This window comes from Cetorhinus maximus, chromosome 24, assembly GCF_964194155.1.
Source record: "Cetorhinus maximus chromosome 24, sCetMax3.hap1.1, whole genome shotgun sequence".
NCBI lineage: Eukaryota > Metazoa > Chordata > Chondrichthyes > Lamniformes > Cetorhinidae > Cetorhinus > Cetorhinus maximus.
This window is the reverse complement of record NC_135902.1, coordinates 49,803,334-49,821,362: the sequence shown is the minus strand read 5'-3', so window position 1 is coordinate 49,821,362 and position 18,029 is coordinate 49,803,334. Positions and strand designations below refer to the sequence as shown.

The 18,029-nt window shown below is 43.7% G+C and overlaps 1 protein-coding gene across 1 annotated transcript in view; it reads left to right on the top strand.

The window, feature by feature from the left end:
• LOC144667590 (cytoplasmic phosphatidylinositol transfer protein 1-like) overlaps positions 1–18,029 on the top strand; it is a 283,402-nt gene that overhangs the window by 253,257 nt on the left and 12,116 nt on the right. Inside the window, exons 7-8 of the mRNA XM_078529012.1 lie at positions 9,539–9,694; positions 17,190–17,253. Of these exons, the coding sequence (XP_078385138.1) occupies positions 9,539–9,694; positions 17,190–17,253 (220 nt within the window). The remainder of the gene's footprint in view (positions 1–9,538; positions 9,695–17,189; positions 17,254–18,029) is intronic.

Below are 18,029 nucleotides of genomic sequence, written 5' to 3'. Positions count from 1 at the left end.
ATTAACACTAGCCTTTCCCTTTCCAGTAGTTCCCATTAATAAACTGCAAATTAAGCTGGCATCTTTCAGCTTTAATAAGTTGGTAACAGATTTGTTCAATAAACTATTAGCTCACAGGATGTAAAATTAACTTAGATACCCGAAAAAACTTTTAAACCCGCATTACACATTGGTATGATTTTGTTTGTGTAAATTCCTCCTCAGTTTCAATCATTTTAGTCTTTTGAACTTTACAGCAGTTTAACATTTCACTGATCCAAGACCTGAGTTCCTTTTGTAACTCAACAGCATGGAGCTTTTTGGAGGTAGCAACACATTTCTGCTGATTGCTTAATTGACGAGTTCACTGAATTAGTGTTGCACTGACAGAGGCATTTTATTTCCTATTTAATTGTCATGTTCAGGAAAATTTGTTTGACAAATTTTGCAAATCAGTTGATAATCAACCAGTCGGGGGAGGCGGTGGTAATGTCACTGGATTAGTAATCCAGAGACTCAGGCTAATGCTAAGAGGGACAGGGGATCAAATCCCACCACAACAGCTGATGGAATTTAAATTAAATTAGTTAATATATCTGGAATTAAAAGCAGTTGCAATAACTATCGTCGATTGTCATATAAAAACCCATCTGACTCCCTTTAGAGCAAGGAAATCTGCCATCCTTACCTGACCTGGCCTGGCCTCAATGCAACTCCAGATCCATTAAGATGACTATTAAATGCCCTCTGAAATGCCCTAGCAAGCCACTCAGTTGGACCAAACTGCTACAGAAAAGTAAAAAGGAATGAAATTGGACAGATCATGCAGCATTGACCTAGGTACCAGAAATGGCACACCCAGCCCTGTTGACCCTGCAAAATCCTCCTTACTGACATCTGGGGGCTTGTGCCAAAAGCAAGAGAGCTGTCCCACAGACTAGTCAAGCAACAGCCTGACAGAGTCATTCTCACTGAACCATACCTTACCTGTCCCACTGACAGGACAGACCCACAGGGTGGAAGCACAGTCATACAATCAGGATGGAGTTGCCCTGGAAGTTCTGAACATTCAGGTCAAACATGAGCAAGGAAACCTCCTGCTGATTACCACCTACCATGCCCCCCACCCCACCTCAGCTGATGAATCAGTACTCCTCCATGTCGAACACCAACTGGATAAAACACTGAGTGTGGCAAGGGCACAGACTTTACTTTGGGTGGGGGGGCTTCAATCACCAAGAGTGGCTCAGTAGCACCCCTACTGACCGAGCCAAGTCCTGAAGGACATAGCTGCTAGACTGGGCCTGTAGCAGGTGGTGAGAGAACCTTGACCTCATCTTCACCTATCTGCCTGTAGCAGCTGCAGCTGTTCAGGACAGTATTGGTAGGAGTGACCACTGTCCAGTCCTTGTGAAGGTGAAGTCCCCTCTTCACATTGAGGATACCCTCCATTATGTTGTCTGGCAATGCCCACCATGCTAAATGGATATATTTCTAACAGGGTTGGATTTATCCTGCTTTGTGCGGACAGGACATATCTGGGCAATTTTCCACATAGCCGGATAGATGCCAGTGTTGTAGCTGCACTGGAACAGCTTGGCTAAGGGCGCAGGAAGTTCTGGAGCATAAGTGTTCAGTACTATTGCCAGAATATTGTCAGGGCCCATAGCCTTTGCAGAATCCAGTGTCCTCAGTTGTTTCTTGATATCACGTGGAGTGAATTGAGTTGGCTGAAGATGAGTATCTGTGATGCTGGGGACTTCCGGAGGAGGCCCAGATGGATCATCCACTCGGCACTTCTGGCTGAAGATTGTTGCAAATGCTTCAGCCTTATCTTTTGCATTGATGTGCTGGGCTCCCCCATCATTGAGGATGGGGATGTTTGTGGACCCTCCTCCTCCAGTGAGTTGTTTAATTGCCCACCACCATTCATGACTGGATGTGACAGGACTGCAGAGATTAGATCTGATCCATTGGTTGTGGGATTGCTTAGCCCTGTCTATCACTTGCTGCTTATGCTGTTTGGCACGCAAGTAGTCTGTGTTATAGCTTCACCAGGTTGACGCCTCATTGTTAGTTATGCCTGGTGCTGCTCCTGGTATGCCCTCCTGCACTCTTCATTGAACCAGGGTTGATCCCCTGGCATGATGGTAATGGTAAAGTGGGGGATATGCTGGGCATGAGGTTAGATTGCGTTCGAGTATAATTCTGCTGCTGCTGATGGCCCACAGCGCCTCATGAATGCCCGGTCTTGAATTGCTAAATCTGTTCAAAATCAATCGCATTTAGCACGTTGGTAGTGCCACACAACACGATGGCGGGCAACTTCAATGTGAAGGCAGGACTTCATCTCCACAATGACTGTGCGGTGGTCACTGCTACCAATACTGTCATGGACAGATGCATCTGTGGCAGGCAGGTTAGTGAGGATGAGGTCAAGTATGTTTTTCCCTCTTGTTGGTTGCCTCACTACCTGCTGCAGACCCAGTCTAGCAGCTATGTCCTTTAGGACTCAGCCAGCTCGGATGAGTGCAGGCCCAATAACACTCGAAGCTCAAAGCAGCCCAGCTGATTGACACCCCATCCACCACTTTAAACATTCGTTCCTGCCACCACCGACGCACATTGGCAACAGAATATGCCAGGCTTATCCCACCTTTTCGCTTTTGGGGGGGTGGGCCACATTTCCATTTTTTTTTCTTACTCAATGGGCTGATGTGCCAATTTCAGAAAGATAAGATTTGCTACAAGATTAAATTGAAGTTTTTTAAAATGTTAAGATGTTAAGAAATGAAACAATTGCTGAGCAAAAATTATGCAATTTCATAGCAATAAAAGAGTAATTGATAAAAATCACCAGAATGTGAGAGAGTCAGTGCATGTGTTCCAGACTTTTCTCCCAGTCTCAGGGTGCTCACTCATTCACCCTCACCCTCTATTGTATTGTGTGTGTGTTCATGTGTGGTGGTGAGAGTGAGCGAGAAACCTGAGACTGAAAGTAAGGCAGACACACACCCTCTTTCTCACTCCCACACACACACTCAATCCCTCACCCTCTCACTCCCACACACACACTCTCACTCACTCTCTCACACACTCACTCACTCTCTCACTCATATACTCCACACACACTCACTCCCACACACACACATTCTCACTCACTTTCTCACTCCCACACACACATGTGCACTTACCATGCACGCACACACGCACTTTCACACTCTCAGTCAACCTCTCACATGTGCCTGCCAGCTTCTTCCCCACTACCTGCTCCTCTGATCCTGGGTTCTGTGGCGTCTCACTCCCAGGCCTCGCAGCTGGCCTTTCCTTCCCAGGGTTCCCAGCAGCCTCATTTCACCCCCCCCCCACCCCCCACCACTCTCTTCCCCGGCCCCAGTACTCTGTTCCCCCCACCGCTGCCAAAAGAAAACCTCTTTCCCCTCAGCAAACTCACTGCCACTGGTGTTTGCTGCTCCTCCAATCACAGACTGTTTCTCTCCCACATTTGCTGCTGTAGGCTCATTAGTGAGCAAACGCAGGAGAAGACTGGCCTGTGATTGAAGGAGCAGCTCCTTGCTGAATCCTCCACTCTACTTACCTGTCCGACTGGTATTTTGAAAACTGGCTCTGGGGACGACACATAGAATGGCTTCAGGGGCCTACACCACAAGGTTTGCAGTGATTCAAGAAGGCGGCTCACCCCCACTTTCTCAAGGGCACAAATGCTGGCCTAGCCAGTGACACCAAGATCCCATTAAAGAATCAAAAAACAGGTTTTGTTTGTGACAGTTGTTGGTTGATAGTTGAGTTTTCTGGCTTCAGCAGATAATGTAAAAATCCAGAATAAGCTGATCTTCTGACAGTTCAGAACTTAATATCAATTTTTCCCATTTGCTGTGTAAGATTCAAAATAGATATTTAAAGCAAGACCCTGTTTGCCTTCTCAAGTTGGCATAAAAGTTCCCATGGCAATATTTCAAAGAAGAACAGGGAGAATTCTCCATAGCTAATATTTATCCCTCAACTAACATCATTAAAACAGATTATGTGGTCTTCACCTCCGAGCTGTCTGTGGGACCCTGCTGTGTACAATTTAGCTGCTGTGTTCCTTTCCTGGCTCCATGTTAGTAGACATTGTTAAGGATTCTCTCTTCTCAGGTTCAGCCTCTATCTCCTTCAAATTTATCCCTCTCCTCAAAATAAAACAACTCTTGACACCATTGTCCTTGCAACTACTACCCCATCTCTGACCTCTATTTCCTCTCAAAAGCCCTTGAAAACATTGTTGCCTCCCAAACTCCTGGTCATCTTTCCTGGAATTGAATGTTGAATCTCTCCAATCAGGTTCCCAAACCCTCCAGTGTACAGAAACGGCTCTTATCAAAGTCACAAATAACACCTTGCGTGACGATGACAAAGGGAGACTATCCCTATCCCTCTTTGTCCTTCCCTATCCCTCCTTGTCCTTCTCAATATTTCTGCAGCCTTTGATGCAGTTGATCACACCATTCTCCTCTCCATCATACTTCAGCTGGGTGGGGTTGCATTCACCTGGTTCCATGCTTACCTTTCCAATCGTAGCCAGAGAGTTGTCATCAATGGCTTCTTTGCCCATTCCTGCAATTACCTCGGGTATCCCCTAAGGATCTATCCTTGGATGCCTCCTGCTTCACATTTACATGTTGCCTTTCAGCAACATCATCTGAAAATCACTTTCCACATGTACACTGATGGCACCCAGCTCTACATTACCACCACCTCTCTCGACCTTTCCATTGTCTCTAAATTGTCGGACTGCTTATCTAACTACTGAATGAGCAGAAATTTCCTCCAATTAAGTATTGGGAAAAATGAAGACATTGCCTTTAGTCCCCACCACTGACTCCATCCATCTGCCTGGCAATTTTCTAAGCCTGAAACAGACTCTTCGAAGCCTCCATGTCATATCTAACGCCAAACTAAGCTTTCAACCCCATTTCCATGCACTCTCTAAGATCCCGTGTTTCATTGCATGTCTTTGCACCTGCCTCAGCTACTCTGCTGCTGAAACCCTCATCCATGCCTTTGTTACCTCAAGACTTGACTATTCTAACACCCCTGGACAGCCTCCCACATTCTACTCTCTGTAAACTTGAGGTCATCCACAACTCTGTTGCCCGTGTCCTAACTCACACCAAATAGCATTCACCTGTTACCCCTGTGTTCGCTGACGCACATTGGCTCACAGTTAAGCAATGCCTTGATTTTAAAATTATCATCCTTGTTTTCAAATCTCTCAATGGCCTCACCCCTCCCTGTCTCTGTAATCTCCTCCAGCCCTTCAATCCTTTAGGGTATCTGCACTCCTCTAATCCTCTTGAGTATCCCAATTTTAATTGCTCCAGCATTGGTGGTCTTGCCTTCAGCTACATAGGCACAAAACTCTGGACTCCTGGGACTTCGACTCTGGGGTCTGCTTGCAGTCCCAGCCTGTCCACTGCTGGGACTAGAGCAGCCGACCAGTCAGATTGACCAGCAGCTCTCTGAAGTGTGATTTCCTCCCGAGTGAGGGGCAGAAGTCCCATCTCCAGTCAATTAATGCTTGTTGGAACGTTAAATAGCTGCAGGGCACCCAGTATCAGTGAGGATGTGTTCACCTCCAAATCTTTGTAGGACGGGAAGGGAAACCCCACCATCCTGAAATCCTGGGCATAATTTTGTTTTTGCTGTAACACAGTGGAACATTTTTTCTGCAATGACTGTACTCTTCCTTTGAATGGCAGACAGTATGGGTTGGTTGACCAGACGTCCTGGTTTTTTATTAAATGTCCCAGTGTCCCGACAGTTTTCTCCAAATTGCTCAAATGCCCCGGTTTTTAGCTCCCCCACCCCTGCCTTTAACCCGCCCCTCAGGTTCCATTTACTGTTGGCAAACCCGAAAAAAGCTTCTCATTCTGCACTGCACTCTGGGAACCTGAATGCCGCCCACTTGTTGACCGTTAAGTGGCTACACTGGGAAGCTTCCGCATGTGGAGAAATCCTTCTCACAGGCATCCAGAGCCAGAAGGGAATCAGCCTCTGGATGGCGACAGAAGATTGGCAATGGTGTCCGCCAATTGCAAGCTGCACTTGAAGAGGTAGTTGAATGGCGCTCATTAGTAAACCACCAATCAGTGCTGAGAAAGGTGGCAGCCGAGTTCGGTTGAGCTGTATCACATTCATTTGAAAGACCGGGTGCTTTCCTGCTTGCGGCTCTGGGTGCAAACAAAACATCTCATACTTGAGGTACATTTGCTAGTTTAAAATTCCAGCTTCCGGCTGAAAACATCTTTTATTGGAATCCATTGTGCAAGTGATAACAAACAAGGCTTGTAAATGGAGATTGGTCTTACCATCGTGCATTGCACAGTAAAGTTAGAGTGGAATAGAGGATTCTGCTTGGGATCTTGCAACAAACGAAGCCTTGGTTCAGTTTTTTTTTTAAAGAAAATGAGGCAGAAATGCAATTGAAACAAAAGTCTGTGGTTTGTAACTGCAGTCTTCAATAATTGGGTGTCTTATTAATTGGTTGCCAATTCTAGTTGGACACATCCCAGAAGATGTCATTCGTGACCTCCTACCTTGAAGTGCCCATCCCCAGACTCCTGTCATTGGTCACCCAACACGTGCATCATCATGGAGCCCTGCATTCCCAAGGCTTTGCAATGTGGCCCGATTTTGACTTTTGAAAATCTGCTTGCCCTAAGTATGAGGAGGGGGCGGATTTTAACCTGAGGCAGGGTGGTGGATCCAGCTCATTTCCATATTTAACCGGTGTGAGGAAAACCCACATGGGCCTGGCAGGTCAGGAATCTTCTCAAAACAGCTTTGTCACTAAGAGGCTTCTGGCTCAAGCTTCAAATTTGAATTCAAAATGAAGCTCAAATCTCTGTCTTCAGGCAGAAATGTGTGACATGGACTCAAAAGTTTACTACAGAGAGGGTTGAAACATCAAAAGATACAGCCATTACATGCAGCTCTCCTGTGCCTTTGTAGGACAACATTAGCAGGACCTTGAGAGCTATTTGTTTGTTTGTCTTCCCAGGTTGAATGAGGGGGAGAATTTTGCTGGCCCACTCAGGGAATTTTACCATAGTGGGAACACCAACGACAGGCTTCCTGCCACACAGAAGCAAATTTAAGTATTCAAGTGCCATATTAAGGACCATTTTACCAGGGAGTCCTTCATTCGGTTCAAAATGCCTCCTGATCGATGGATCCTCCGTCAGGTGGGGAGCAGCCTCCTGGCAGCAGCCAGGGAGGAAGTATTTTTTCATTCAAAGAAGTTGGGCAGGGAAGGCAGCCCCAGTGGCCCCAGCAATGACCTCAGACAGCTTTCCCCCCCCAGTCAATCTAATTTTTATATAATTTTTTTCATTATCTTCAGCCTCTGTTCTGTCAGCTGCAGGGCCCCTGACTTCTTCAGCAGTGGCCACCGTTCCTAGTAGCACTGCTGAGGCTCCTGAGCTGCCAGCCAATCAGAGGTGGGACTTACTCCTGGGTGAGGGGCGGAAGTCCCATTTCCAGTCAATTAGCCAGAACATTTGATGGTTGTGGGGCTGCAGACGTCCCACTGACATTTTTGGTAGTGGGCAGGAAACCCTGCCATCCAAAGAATCCTGCCCAATGTGTGTTGTCAGGGAGGGGGCGTAAAATTAGATGAGAAGGTGGTTAAATAATGGAGGGTGGAAAGAAATAATGAGGTTAAATAGGTTTTCAGTAAAACTTTGTTACCAACTTAAAACTTAGAGTTTAACAATTGAAGACATGGAAAACAATCACATCCACACATCTGTCCCTGTCCCCAAGTACATATTGAATCTCCATGTTGTAATATTAATAAGAGTGGATGATCATCAATCTACATCTGGGATCGAGCGTTTATCTGTAGCCAAAGACCTGAAAAACTACAATTGAGCTTACAGTCAATGTTATCACATCCATTATCTGACACAGAATGAAGTACAGAATTAAATAATGATTTATCGAGTAAATTTCAATGCAAAATATAATTTATAACTAAAGATCGCTCAGATACATTAGCAACCACAAAGCCATTAACCGACCAGTTTTGCTTTGATGTGTTAATATCTCGGACCATAGACTGGAACAAATGAAAAGTCTGAGAATGAAAATGAATGAAAGTGCTTGAAATGAATGTAAAATCTGTGTGTGTGTGAGAGAGAGAGAGCTGAATACACACCTAGAATGTATAAGTACTTAAGTAAGTTCCCACGGTATGATTTCAGAGAGAGTGACATAATAAAGTACTTAATTGGCTGGACAGCACTTTGACACGTGCTGGGGATACGAAAGGCACAATATAAATGCAACTCTTCCCTTTTCTTCCTTTAACACACATGCAGAAATACAAAAATACTGATAATAAATAAGGACATAACTTTTCCATTTTGTTACCAAGAGACATGCCAAGACCTGTGTCTCTGAGACTGTTAGTCACTTGTGATATCGTTGCCAGTCTGGTGTAATTTAAATTTAATAAGATGAAATCTGGGGAAACTTACACGTTTTTTGAAAGTTTTACAAATTTCTTCTAGAGCCAGACATATGGCTCAGTACAATGTGCCAAGGAATCTGGGATAATCTGGAATGACCTGGAATGCACTATTTTACCTGAAAATTGGATAGCTCTTTCAATGACACGATCAGCTGAATGGCTTCTTTCTGTGCTATATCGCTCTATGAATCAAAAGGCAAGCATTTGTGGCTGCATTTCCAAATGCAGGAGATTTACCACTGGCAGATACTGAGCAGAGGCCAAACACTTTCCTCTGCAGGGGACAACTAGAAGTAAAATTATCAAAGGCATCACATACAAAGGGGTATTGTAAAAGGCTTAGCCTCTGGTCACCTGCCTGCTCTTTCGAACAGGGGAAGAGGGCTGTTAGTGTCTTAGGCAGGAAGACCAAAGATGCAAAAGGGAGAAAATAAGCAATGTACTATTTTTTAAAAAAGTATTTTGCAGGTGGAACAGCAGTATAGAGCTTTTGAACATCAGGCACTATGAAGTATAACAGTAGGAAACAGGTTCACACTGACAATCCCATTTGCCATCAATTTCCGGTCTTAGCTGTGCTGCCAGACAGAAGTGCTTTATAAAGCTCACGTATTTCTCAACTGGAAGGATTGAAAATTAAGAGGATGAATCTCCACTGACCACTGTTAAGCACATCCTCCCCTGGGGATGTTTACCTGCCCAGCTTTTTGTCTGGGATATTATGACGCACTGAAGGAAGAATGAGCAGGAAATAAGAACGTTAAAAAAAACTCTTATTTTGTGAAACATGTGAAATTTTGACCTTCATGAGGTGTTTGTTGCCTGTGAACTAGAAAATTTAACTTGATGTTGGGTATAAAATTATTGTATACCTTATGAATTGCATGCATCTATGTTAAGCTATGTAATGGTAATGTTTCTTCTTCCAGGATTGTTGCCTAGCACAGTAACTTTAACAGTTGTGCTGAAAAACATAAAAAATAAAATTCACTTGATTTACTGTGACATTTCATTATGTTTCAGGACCTCAGGTATTTTAAGTCAGAAAAGACACATCGAGGCATGCTGAAAGAAGGCTGGAGGGAAAATCAGAAGCCAATCATGTGTTCTTATAAATTGGTGACTGTTAAATTCGAAGTCTGGGGACTTCAGACAAGAGTAGAGCAATTTGTGCACAAGGTCAGTCAAAATGATGTGAAATGTGAAAAGGTTTGCAGTTGCAATACATAATATCATGGATCATGGGTCTTTTTAGGAGCTGAGCATATTTGTATGTTCTAATTTATGGTGATGGTTTAATATTCTAGGGTGAAATTGGTTTGCACCAATAGTTTGAAATAGGTTCATGGCAAATCAGCTGACCATTTTACACCTTGCTAATTTTATTTTCCATTGACTCCAATGACTGAGGAAATCTGACTTCACAGGCTCCAAATGAGCACAGAGGCATTTGCACAGTTTCATCCTCAGTTGAAAGGGCCCTACAACCTACTTTCAGCCTAGGTGCAGCACTGTAGGCAAGCTCATCATTCACTGTCTTCCATGATTCTGCCTCTGTTCACCACCTTTCCACTGAATAACATCAGAATTGTGACATGTCTTCCCAACGTCACAGAACATACGAATTAGGAGCAGAAGTTGGCCGCTTGGCCCCTCGAGCCTGCTCCACCATCCAGTAAGATCATGGCTGATCTGAATATGACCTCAACCCCACATTCCTGCCTCGCTGCGATAACCTGTCACCCCTTGTTAATCAAGAATCTATCTAGCTCTGCCTTAAAAATATTCAAAGACTCTGTTTCCACCGCCTTTTGAGAAGAGAGTTCCAAAGACTCACAACCCTCTGAGAGAAAAAGATTTCTCCTCATCTCTATCTTAAATGAGCGACCCCTTATTTTTAAACAGTGACCCTGGTTCTAGATTCTCCCACAAGAGGAAACATCCTCTCCACATCCACCCTGTCAAGGCCCCTCAGGATCTTAAAAGTTTCAATTAAGTCACCACTTACTCTTCTGAATTCCAGTGGATACAAGCCTAACCTGTCCTACCTTTCCTCATAGGACAACCTGCCATTCCAGGTATTAGTCTAGTAAACCTTCTCTGAACTGCTTCTAATGCATTTACATCTTTCTTTAAATAAGGAGACCAGTACTGTACACAATACTCCAGATGTGGTCTCACCAATGCCCTGTACAACTGAAGCATAACCTCCTTACTTTTGCATTCAATTCCCATCACAATAAATGATAACATTCTATTAGCTTTCCTAATTACCTGCTGTACCTGCATACTAATCTTTTGTGATTCATGCACTAGAACACCTAGATCCCTTTGAATCTCAGAGTTCTGCAATCTCTCACTATTTATATAATAAGCTTTTTTATTCTTCCTGCCAAAATGAATGACTTCACATTTGCCCACATTATATTCCATTTCTCAGATCTTTGCCCACTTACTTAACCTATCTATGTCACTTTGTAGCCTCCTTACATACTCTTTACAATTTACTTTCCTACCTATCTTTGTGTCAACAGCAAATTTAGCAACCATTCCTTCAGTCCCTTCATCCAAGTCATTTATATAAATTGTAAAAAGCTGAGGCCCCAGCACTGATCCCTTTGGCACACCACTCAACACATCCTGCCAACCAGAAAAAGACCCATTTATACCAACTCTCTGCTTTCTGTTAGTTAGCAATCTTCTGCCATGCCAATATGTTACCACCTACACCATGAACTGCTTCATTTCCAAAAATAAAGACTGTTATTGTTGTGAGCCATGGACCATTCCAGGCAACAGATATCATCCACCGTTTGCTCCCTCTCACCTATGCACTGTGGCTCGCAGGATGCTACCCTTTCAAGAGTTCACCATCTGAATCCTGTAGGATGTATGTGGTGATACTGGTGCTTCCATATGTTAACAGTAAAGACTCAGGACGCTGTGACATGCCTTCTTGTCCTAGGCCACTTGTAGTTCTGGTAGGCTCCTGTACTAGGCCTATAATGACAGAAAAAAGTGAAATGTCATAATCTAAGCTCCACGACATGCTTTCCATCTGAACTCACATTACAGACTGGATTTAATAGAAGCAGTGGGAGTTTGCAACCCCACATTGTCATTTAGGGAAGACCTGCCAAATTAAGTGCCACTCAAGCACTTAACTGGACAGTGGTGGGCTTTCCGCAGGATCAAGGACCCCAGGAGCAAAAGTCCCACCTGCTGGAGCCAGCTGTACTGCGGGGGCTGAGGGAGGGAGGGGTTGGGAGGGCAGTGGCTGCTGCCAATATGGCACCCACCCAAGGCCTAGGTTCATCGTTGGATCCCAAGCCACAGGTGATGATGGCAGGCAGGGTGCCATGATTGGGGATTGCAGGGAAAGAGGGTCGGCAGCAAGGACAGTGGGTATCTCTCAGTAGGCCCTCTCCCATCTTGATGCTGGGCTCCTCAATCAGACACTGAATGCATTTGAATAAAGGACCCACACCCTCACACACACTTTTAGTGGGCATTAAGAGGTCCTTAAGAGGGCATTAGTTGCTTCACATAAGGACCTCAATTGGCGGCGATGGGGTGCGCTGTCCATGGGCCTTCCCACCACTGACTTAATCAGGACAGTGGCTGAAAGGTGGCAGGGTCCCTACCCGCTACCCTCCTGCCTGATTAAATCCTCTGCCGCCACCAAATTCGCCTCAGGGTAGGGTATTAAATTCTGCCCTACATGTTTGTGGTTTGTGCCTAGGTGAGAATGGTTGAGAAAAAATGCTAGACTAATTGCTGGATGATAGTAGTCCTGAACTTGAAGAATGCTTGTATCTTCATCTTTTCCTGCTCTTTCTGAGATGCAAAGATGTCATCCAGAGGAATATAAGGTTTCTAACTTCTGGACTCCCCCTCCAGTTTTTGTCTATTCCTTGTCAAGCAACACAGAAATAAATTGAAGGAGCATATACATGATGTACTTGATATGTAGCCCATCCTGAATGTCCATAAATGAAGATGCATCATGCTGCCTAAAAAGTGATGCAGTAACAGCGTAAATTATAACTGTGCACTTTTAATGCAATTTCCTCCATATGATACTATAGCAGCATAACAAAATGAATCACCAGTGTAGTAGTCAGTTACACTGGACGGTAATTTATAACCAGTAACAATAGCCCTTGGCACTATGGCCAATAACATTAACCATCAACATCAAGGTTAGCAAAGAGTCACCCTGGATATGGAGGTCAGTAACACTATCTCTAATTATTACATTCAATGAAAGCAGTGAGGCTAATTTGAAGAGCCACATCTCTTAGCATCAGATTACAAAACAAAACGAATAGACAGCTGACCACTTGTTCTTTTGCCCCCTACCCCTTCCTCATTCAATGGTGATAATGCAGGGAGATGACAAAAGAGAAATTGAATAAAATGCTGTTGTATTTTTCATTTATTTTGTCATAACGTTTCAACAGCTTCATCAAAAAGGTCAGTTTTTAGAGAGACAGTTTATTTTTGAAACATGATCACCAATGTTCCTTGGAATGCTTGTAATAATGCTGCCTATTAGCAGGGTCTGTTTTCTGATTCTGTCCCCTACACCGGAAAAATATATGGCCACAACTCACTTTATTGCATATTTAATGTGTTGAATATCAGCTCTGTTTAACTATTTTCTCCTTAACGTTCTGTTGGAACACAGCACAACACAGCATGGAACAAAATCCCAAATGACCAGCTGAATTACACTGAACATCTGGTCTCTCAGCTGAAACAATACATCTTATTCCGACATTTAATTAAAAGCAGCCAGACACCAAAATAAATTGTACAATTTTCCTGCTTTTTTAAAACTTGATCTGCACTAAATAAATCATAGATTCCATCCTATAACATTGTCAACACTGCAAACCATCCATTCTGTCTATTATGATCCAGCATATCTTTAGTTGTTCTTGTCCCTTTTGGCCCCTGTCATCAAGCAGATAAATTTCCCAGGGCTTTGCCACTACTCATGTGCAACTGGCCCTGTGTGGGAGAAGGAAGAAGAGCCTCCCTACCATTATTCACTGCCATTGATGGCCTGAGTGAGATTGGGACCTTGGATATAAACCACACCCTGTAACTCCATGACTCATTATGTTGGTGGATCAAGATATCCTTACTGTGCCGTCCTGTGAACCTAACATTCATGGCTCAGTGCATTGGGCACCCACCCACCACTTACTATTGTTTTAGTATTAGTTGACCCATCTTGGCTAGTTACATGAACAGGTCATATACTGTACAAACAGACCATGTTTTTGTAATGGACACTAGGAAAATAAAATGTCAGCTAAACATGTGGGTTTATAGTTTCCTTTGTATGTAAAATTTAAAGAAAAATTATTTTATTAAGCCATTGTAATAACTTCTCTCCTCCCAGTTTAGTAAAATATTTTTCACACATAGTACAGAATATATCCTTGCTATGTTTCCTGACACTTGCGCTTTTATTCATAACTAATGACAATTTCTGTTAGCAACCTGAAATCTTTATCAACCTAAACCTGTATCTTATAACATGCTGTGTATAAATTAGTGTAATCCAGGTCTAGCAAATAACCCCCAATTGTAGTAATCTACATACTGAAGGATACATTGGATGCCCACATGATTCTCCCATCATCTTTGAAAGTAAAAAGTAATATCTCACCAGACTAGTACGGGCTAAAACTCTGTCAGGTTTATTTATTAAAAAAACACATAAGCTGGGTTTTTAAAACGGGTCCAAGTTGGGATTAGAAGTAAGGAGCCTGCAATTTCGTGCTGCCTCACGTCATGCTGAAGCATTTTCAGAGAGGCCAGGTCATGGTTGGAACAGCTACCTAATCCTATGCTGACTGGGATTTCTAGTTGGCAATGTAAGGAAGAAACATTGGCCTGGGCCATGGCCAGGCAACCATGGTGGGCTCATATTGGGAACAGGCGGGAGGGTGGGGGCAGCCGTGCTTCATCCAACCAGGGAATGCCCAATTGCAGTTGTAACTCCATGATCACGGCCAAGGTAGTAATGGCCATTTTAAACTTTTTAAAAACCGACCTCTTTTTCAGAAGGCATCTCCATACTGAGGCATCCTCTCTCTTTTTTTCTCTCTCTCTCTCTGTCCTGAATCAGCAGCTCCCACCTCGGTCAGTGGGCTACTGATGTGTGAGTGGCAAAGGGCTTCCCATTGACATTCCAGCCTCAGGAGCCCGCCTGCCATCCATAATTGGAAGGTGAGCCCATTCCCTGCCATTAGTTGGCCTGGCCCTCTAAAAATCAAAGCAGGCATGTCTGAACCAGGCCATGGAGGGTTGTGACCTGGAGCTGATACCAACTTCAGATTCCCAACCCCAGATCGAAATTCCCTATACAAGTGAAAAGATGCAGCAAAATGATACTTGAAAAACAGAGCTAGAATCAGCTATTAAGAAGTTTCAGAAGCACTTTTCAGAATAGTGGGCAGGATTTTTCAGCTGACAGGATTTCCTGCCCTGCCAATACTGCACTCCAAGGAGCATTAATAGGCTGGAGATGGGACTTCCGCCCTCTCACTCAGGAGGACGTCCTGCCTCAACTGCTAGCCAATCTGATTGACCAGCAGATCTGTAGTTTCCAGTAGCAGCAGTGGCCAGGAGTGGGACTACAAACCGTCCCCAGATTCAACATGCCAAACTTCAGGACCAGATAAGTGTGGGTGGTCTCATGGCGGGGTGGGGAGGTGAGGCCTAGGGAGGTGGGGGTCTTGATGTAGGGACCAAAAGAGAAGAGCAGACCTTTTGGCAGGGTGCCCAATGTGGAAATTCCCATCCGAGACCTGAGTAGGGTGGCTTTCCCCCTGCTGCTGAATTCCTCCTGTTGTGTTATGGGCTCGTTTGATGTCTCAGTGATGAGATCTTGAGACTTGCATTTTAAACATGAACCATTTATTGTTAATCTTTAGCTATTTACAGATCCCAGTTAATGGCATAAATGGTGCTGCTACCAACTGTTACCAGCTGCTTCTAGAATGTTCTCTCTGAGTCTAATACCATGTGACTCTATACATCATAGAGTGGGCAGTGCTATTCTCTCATCACATATTAATCCTTATTCTGCCAAGCACCTTTACATCACAATGGCTTGTAGGCACATATAACATCATACAACACCTCCCACCTGCCTCAAAATTGAGTCTGGGTGCAAACCGGCCATTAAGTGGTCATTAGTGGCCCACTTAAGGGCCTCAATTGGGCCAAGGGTGGGATGACCAGCCTAGGCCTCGCCCTTCCTACCATAAAATTGTGGAGAGGTCGGGACGGGTGGTGGGAAAGCCATGAGGGGAATATAACACCTCCCTCCCCTCCCCAGCTGCAAACATGCTGATGGGGAACCGTAAAATTCTGCCCAGTGTTTCAGACTCTGGCAATCAACATATCCTGTGAAAGGAATAGTCAGTCTCTTTTATAGACCTAACTGACACAAGTTCCAGTATGTATGTGGAATTTGGACTCTGTTGTCATAACTAAAAACTACAGAAGGGCCCCACAATTATTATAGAATGTAAAAGCCTCTGAATTTGGTGCTATCACGTATGATTAAAAGATACATTGGTACTGTTACATGAAATGCTAATGAACAATTACTCATGTTTAGGTTCTGAACACCTGACAATGCCTTGACAACATATAATTTCATTTGTCCTTTTACAATGGTCAATTTCCAAATCAAACTTGCATGGTTCCTACAGACAACCTTGACTATATTGTCCTTCATAATCCTGCCCAAAATTGACCATGATAGTGGCAAAGAATGGGGAGAAATTCTAGTGGTGACATCTACCACCGCTTGTTAATTTTATATCACTTGTGTTTAATTATATGCAGGAATTAATTGGAGTTTCACTTGAGCAGATATAATGAGAGACACCCAGTGAAATTGGGGTATAGTTGAGTTAGAAGGTATATACTTGTGATGTTTCACTCTGCAAATAAATGTTAGACTGAGTGAAGATTGGCTCCAGTACTATCTTTCACAAACTGGCTTTCTGGAATATAACACTCCCCACTCCTCTGATCTAAATTTCTTGCCAATTGAAATTTACTGCTGGCCACTCCTTCCCCAACAACTGCATGCAAATGAAAGTAGGGGATAGGGTCCAGGTCCCCAGTCAATTTTGCACTTGCCGCCACTTCCCACGGTACTAAGTGAACAATTTCATGAAGTAGCAATAACAGCTTTGAGCTCACGGATCTCTTCAGTTTGAGTTGAGCATTTACTGCTAAAGGCCTCAATCTTGGCCTTCATTTGAAAGGGTTTTTCTGTTCCTCTAAGTGGTGCACCTGACTCTTTCTGTTGCTGTTGCAGCAGCCTAGGAGTTCTCCCTTCACTCTGGCAGATTCCCTTTTGGAGCTCGACCCATCTCAGGCACCTGCAATGGCAGGAAATTGCCCCAGCCCAGGAAAATGGGTCAGGTTTGGAGCAGATTCAGAGGGGCAGATAGAATGATTGCTCTATGGGAATTGCACCCAAAATATGAGGTTCCAGCCCTCTGTCGCCTTTTTGAAACATAGGGAGAACAAATTCCATAAGATAAAAAGAAGTTAAAAATGAGATGATTTGTATGTGTGGATGGATTCCATGGGGATCCTTACCAACTGCTTAACGGCATTTCCATGTTATCAGGTTATCCGGGATATACTGATGATCGGCCACCGACAAGCTTTTGCCTGGGTAGATGAATGGTATGGTAAGTGAAACTGTTCAGTTTCAGTAATGTTTGCCAAAAATCCCAGCTTTTCCATGTATTATCACCTTAAACATGGTATGAAGACATGATCGAAAAGGCATTTTCACAAAGGCTTTGCTACTGGGAGATTTTTCTGACTTTGAGAAAAGATTTATTTAAAATCTACTGGAAAACGGTAAGGTTGTCAGCAAATTAACCTTTTTAGCACCAGTTTTCAATTTGAGCCGTTAGGTGCCTCCCTTACATCATTACTCAGGTAGGAATATTGGGACCACGGGTAGGCCTTTCAGTCCCTGCTTCATCATTGAATTAAATCGTGGATCATCTGCACTCAACTCCGTTGCCCTACCTTTGCTCTATGTCTCTAGTTACAAAGACAAGCTGGCTGTCAGATGTCAAACTCTATCAGCGCTTTTGACTCGCAAAAGGCTGTTGGAATTTTTTTATAAATAACCCAGGGTACCTCACTGTCTTATTTTTCCCTTTGCAGCAAGGAATTGTCTGACGCCGATTTGGAGCCTATCTAATGCTGTGGCCAAGATAAAGAATTCAGTATATGTGAACTTCTTTCAGCACCCCTTTAAAAAAAAAGGCTCAAAATCAGATCCCATTTTAACTTTACCTTTTGATTTTCCTCTCTTATTCTCTCCTTCCTTGAGCTAATGATGTGTAGTTACAAAGGAGACTGCAGTCCTCCAATACTTAGTCATACAGCCATTCTTTCTATATGACCGTGGACACTAAGTAATAGTATTGATTGTGAGGTATCACAATCT